General features: G+C 51.3%; 1 protein-coding gene across 4 annotated transcripts in view; it reads left to right on the top strand.

The window, feature by feature from the left end:
* The first annotated feature begins 4344 nt into the window (after positions 1 to 4344).
* Positions 4345 to 5436, top strand: part of PEX6 (peroxisomal biogenesis factor 6) — an 18152-nt gene continuing 17060 nt past the window's right edge. For all 4 annotated transcript variants that reach the window (XM_023512776.1, XM_003789199.3, XM_023512775.1 and 1 more), the window contains exon 1: positions 4345 to 5336. In XM_023512776.1, coding sequence (XP_023368544.1) covers positions 4455 to 5336 — 882 coding nt within the window. In that variant the 5' untranslated portion in view covers positions 4345 to 4454. The remainder of the gene's footprint in view (positions 5337 to 5436) is intronic.

The following is a 5436-nucleotide window of genomic DNA, read 5'->3' as shown; positions in this document are numbered from 1 at the left end:
AAAAAAAAAAAAAATAGTATTTGGCTTTCAGGTAGTGCCTGTGGCTCAGAGAGTAGGGCGCCGGCCCCATATATCGAGGGTGGCGGGTTTGAACCCGGCCCCAGTCAAACTGCAACAGAAAATAGCTGGGCGTTCTGGTGGGCGCCTGTGGTCCCAGCTACTCGAGAGGCTGAGGCAAGAGAATCAGCTAAGCCCAAGAACTGGAGGTTGCTGTGAGCTATGATACAACAGCACTCTACCAAGGGCAACAACGTGAGACACTGTCTCTAAAAAAAAAAAAAAGTAGTATTTGGCTTTCAGTGACTACTGATGATTTCAAGGCAACAAAAGTGGACTGCATGCCAACCATTATTTAGTGGTGGGAAATTCTGGGAGGAAAGGACATTTATTTACAGATGGCTATTTGTGTCTGTAAGAGTGCTGATCCAGGGCGGCGCCTGTGGCTCAAGGAGTAAGGTGCCAGCCCCATATGCTAGAGGTGGCAGGTTCAAATCCAGCCCTGGCCAAAAACTGCAAAAAAAAAAAAAAGAGTGCTGATCCAATCCAGGCAGGATACCAGAAGTCTTTACCCATTCCCAAAAGCACCACAGTCCTGAGGCCTAGGGTTTTGCCTGCCACTGTATAAAGGCATATCTAAGCATATCCTCTTTGGACTTATGCCATCATCTAGCCAGTCTTTGTTCCCTCTGGGAGGCAGGGAATAGAGTTACATATAGTAGTATCACCAAATGGGAACTTTCATCTATGTGAACCCAATAGATGGTGTATTTTTGCATGCTGTTTTAAAGATGTAGGAGTGGACAATTTCATATTTAGGACTGGAGATAATTCCAGGAACTACAATCAGACACTGGTTTTTGTTTTGTTTCTTTTTTTTTCCTGCCTCAGGTTTATTTGTACAAATAGCACAGAAGGACCCCAGCCCCATATAGACAGAAGCCTAGAGGTCACACCAGTCCTTTTGTCCTCATGGCAGACAGATGCCTCTACTCTGAAACCTTTGTGGGGGCCTGGGCACCTTTGGGAGCCTGAGCTGGAACTGAAGCAGGAGCTGCAGATGAAGCAGCAGATTGGGCCTTCGTTTGATCCTTGGCCTTGGCCTTGGCCTTTGGCCAGCACAGCAGAGCCTGAGACCCTTGGCAATGCGTGCACAAGCACGCTTCCCAAGCTTGGGGTGGGCAATGTAGGCAAGTCGACTGAGTTTACAGCTGGCACCTTTGGAATCTTGGTCTTAACCTCCTTGGGCTTTACAAGGGCGTTAATAGCTTCAGCACGTGCACTCACGGCCTTGGCATTGTTGGCCTACATCTTCTTCAGGCCTTTCTTATTGTGCTTCTTGGCAAAGTGCATGTTCCTCAGAAACTTGGGATCTACCCCCTTAAGAGATTCATATCTTTGCGATCGGGGCTTCTTGATGCCATTTCTGTGCCACTTCCGGGACTGGTTGTGTGTGGTGTGGTTCTTGGACTTGGCCATGTCTGCACCACAACCCGCAACTGCCTTAGTGCCTAAGACCGGAAGAGAAAAAACTGTTTTGTTTCTTGTTTGTTTGTTTTTGAGACGGTCTCACTCTGTCACCCTGGGTAGAATGCCCTGGTGTAATAGCTCACAACAACCTCAACTCTTGGGCTCAAGTGATCCTCTGGCCTCAGCCTCCTAAGTAGCTGGGACTACAGGTGTTCTCCATCACATCTGGCCAGTTTTCTATTTTTCGTAGAGATAGAGTCTCACTCTTGCTCAGGTTGGTCTTGAACTCTTGAACTCAAGTAACCTACCTGCCTTGGCCTCCCAGAATGCTGGGATTACAAAGTGTGAGCCACCACACCTGGCCTATAATCAGACATTTAAAAATATTTTCCTGGCTCGGCGCCTGTGGCTCAAGCGGCTAAGGCGCCAGCCACATACACCTAAGGTGGCGGGTTCGTATCCCCAGCCCGGGCCCACCAAACAACAATGATGGCTGCAACCAAAAAATGGCCAGGCGTTGTGGCGGGCGCCTGTGGTCCCAGCTACTTGGGAGGCGGAGGCAGGAGACTCGCTTGAGCCCAGGAGTTGGAGGTTGCTATGAGCTGTGATGCCATGGCACTCTACCCAGGGGGATAGCTTGAGGCTCCGTCTCAAAAAAAAAAAAAAAAAAAATATTTTCCTGTCAGCTGGGCATGGTGGCTCACACCTATAATCCCAACACTCAGGAGGCCAAGGTGGGTGGATTGCCTGAGCACATGTTTGAGACCAGCCTGAGCAAGAGACCTCATCTCTAAAAATAGATGGGTGTTGTGGTGGGCGCCTGCAATATCAACTACTTGGGATATGGAGGCAAGAGAATCGCTTGAGCCCAAGAGTTTGAGGTTGCTGTGAGCAGGACACCACAGCACTCTACCAAGGATAACAAAGTGAAACTCTGCCTCAAAAAAAACCCCCAAAAAACTGGCTTGGCGCCTGTAGCTCAGTGAGTAGAGCGCCGGCCACATACAGCAAAGGTGGCAGGTTCGAGCCTGGCCCAGGCCTGCTAAACAACAATGGCAACTGCAACCAAAAAATAGCCGGGCATTGTGGCAGCTGCCTATAGTCCCAGCTACTTGGGAGGCTAAAGCAAGAGGATCTCTTAAACCCTAGAATTTGATGTTGCTGTGAGCTGTGATGCCATGACACTCTACCCAGGGCAACATAGTGAGACTCAGAAAGAAAGAAATTAAAAACAAAAACAAAAACAAAAAACTCAAATATTTCCTGTCTTTCTGAGAATAGAAGTACCATGCCACAGAACCAGGTGTGCATTTTCACTCCTGTAGTCCCAACTACTCAGAGCCCAGGATGAGAGGATCACCTGAGCCAGGAGTTCACATCCTGCCTGGATATAGTGAAATCTTGTCTCTCTAAAAAAAAAGAAAGAAAGAAAGAAAAAAAAAGAAATACCTTAAAGTATGTAAATCTCATTTTATTTTATTTTGCAGTTTTTGGCTGGGACTGGGTTTGAACCCATCACCTCCAGCATATGGGGCCATTGCCCTATTCCTTTGAGCCACAGGCACTGCCCTGTAAATCTAACATTCAACTGGTAGACACTTCACTTGCAAATTTTTCAGGGATCTATAACACACAACATAAGAGATCGCCTTAAGACACAGCTGTGAAGGAAAGGAGAAAGGTGGGCAGTAGCTGGAAGAGAATGCAGAGTCCAGAAAGAGGAGAGTGCCACCATCCAGTCCATTGATTGTAAACGAAAATAATTCATTGTTTTGTTTTGAGACAGAATCTCACTCTGTTGCCTAGGCTGGAGTGCCATAGCATCAGCCTAGCTCACAGCAACCTCAAACTCCTGGGCTCAAGAGATCCTCCTGCCTCAGCCTCCCTGGTAGCTGGAACTACAGAGCACCTGCCACAACATCTGGCTAAGTTTTCTATTTTTGGTAAAGATGGGGCTTCTCTCTTGCTCAGGCTGGTCTCAAACTCCTGAGTTCAGGCCATCCACCTGCCTTGGCCTCTCAGAGTGCTAGGATTACAGGCGTAAGCCACCTTGCCCGGCTGAAAGTAATTGTTAATAATTGGAAATGTGGCCTACAACTGTCTGAGTGTTGTATAGAGCAGTGGAGGTGGAGACAAGGATGGAATTTAAGTAACAGCACAGGTATGAAGCAGGCTGTTGGTTTGCTGCTTATGACAGAGACCCTGCCCCCCTCCAGGATAGAAACAGTGGGTAAGTCTCCAGTTTGCAAGAATTGAGGGGAAGAGGAGATGAGAGGGAGAAGCTGCTTTGTCTTTGATTCTTGGTGGGAGCAGAACGAACACGACAATGAACAGGACAAGAAGCACTGGAACGTGGGTTTTGTGTAGGATGTGCTAGAACAGGTGTGACAGCACCGAGCACTCCATTTATATGAATCACATGTAGTAATTCAATCAGCAGCCACTATACCATCAGCAAGTCTGAGACAGCGTTCTAATCCTACCACTCCCTCCTGCAATCTTCCCTACAACCCTCAAAACTCAGTGCACATAGTTCCATAGTGGAAACGTCAGAGTTCCACGCAGGAATCAACTCCTTCCTAAACATTCCACTCCCATATCCCAGCACTGGGCCCCGCTGTCTGGGCCAAACTGACTGCTCGTACATCAGTCAATAAACTGGTAAGTACATGCTCCTGGGCAAGATAGTTGAGAGGCCATACTCCCATTGAAAAGAAGGCAAAGCCCTGTAAACACAGGTTCAAAGGGCGCATGCTTAAAGGCTAAGCAATCGCAGTCATTGTGGTTACTGCCTTCGAGGAACGGTCCAGATCAATCCCAGGAGCAGCGCATCCTCTCTAAGCATGCGCGTCGCACCCATCGCTCCTCCCATTTTTCTTCACACCTCCACTGACGGAAGCGGAAACGGCGCTCCCTCCTTGGAATAGTCCCGCTAGCTGGCTCCGGAAGCGGTATTCCTTTACCTGTCTCGTTGGTCTCCTGTCAACATGGCGTTGGCTGTCTTGCGGCTTCTGGAACCTTTTCCGACCGAGACGCCCCCGTTGGCAGTGCTGCTGCCGCCTGGGGGCCCGTGGCCGGCGGCGGGGCTGGGCATGGTGCTGGCCCTGCGGCCTGCAGGGGAGAGTCCAGCAGGGCCAGCGCTGCTAGTGGCGGCTCTAGATGGGCCGGGCGCGGGGACCGAGGAGCAAGGTCCCGGGCCCCCGGAGCTGCTGGTTAGCCGCGCGCTGCTGCGGCTCCTAGCTCTGGGTTCCGGTGCGCGGGTACGGGCGCGGCCAGTGCGGCGCCCCCCGGCGCTGGGCTGGGCGCTCCTTGGCACCTCGCCGGGGCCCGCGCTCGGACAGCGAGTCGGACAGCTGCTGGTGAGGCGCGGAGAGGCCCTGCCAGTGCCTGGACCGCGGGTCCTGGAGACGCGGCCGGCGTTGCAAGGGCTGCTGGGCCCAGGAACTCGGCTGGCTGTGACTGAGCTACGCGTGCGGACCAGACAGTGCTCGGAGAGTGGGGACCGCAGCCGGCCCCCACCTCCACCCATGGTGTCCTCATTTGCGGTTTCTGGCACAGTCCGGCGACTCCAAGGAGTTCTAGGAGGAACTGGAGATTCACTGGGAGTGAGCCGGAGTTGTCTTCGTGGCCTCGGCCTCTTCCAGGGAGAATGGGTATGGGTGGCCCGGGCCGGGGAGCCATCAAATACTTCCCAGCCACACTTGGTCACAGTGCAGGTCCTAGAACCTCCCTGGGACCTCTCTGAGAGGCTGGGACCTGGCTCTGGGCAGCTAAGAGAGCACCTGGCTGACGGACTGGCGCTCGTGCCTGCCACATTGGCTTTTAATCTCGGCTGTGACCCTTTGGAAGTGGGAGAGCTCAACATTCAGGTAGGAGACAGGACTGAGGTCAGAAGTGTTTCCTCTTATGCCCTCTTCTCTGTCTTAACTGAATTAGAAGACTAGAACTGTAGAATTTTTTTTTTTTTTT

This window comes from Otolemur garnettii, unplaced genomic scaffold, assembly GCF_000181295.1.
Source record: "Otolemur garnettii isolate 467f Iridium unplaced genomic scaffold, OtoGar3 scaffold00031, whole genome shotgun sequence".
Taxonomy (NCBI): domain Eukaryota; kingdom Metazoa; phylum Chordata; class Mammalia; order Primates; family Galagidae; genus Otolemur; species Otolemur garnettii.
Note: the sequence above shows the minus strand (reverse complement) of the source record. Positions and strands in the feature narration are given on the sequence as shown.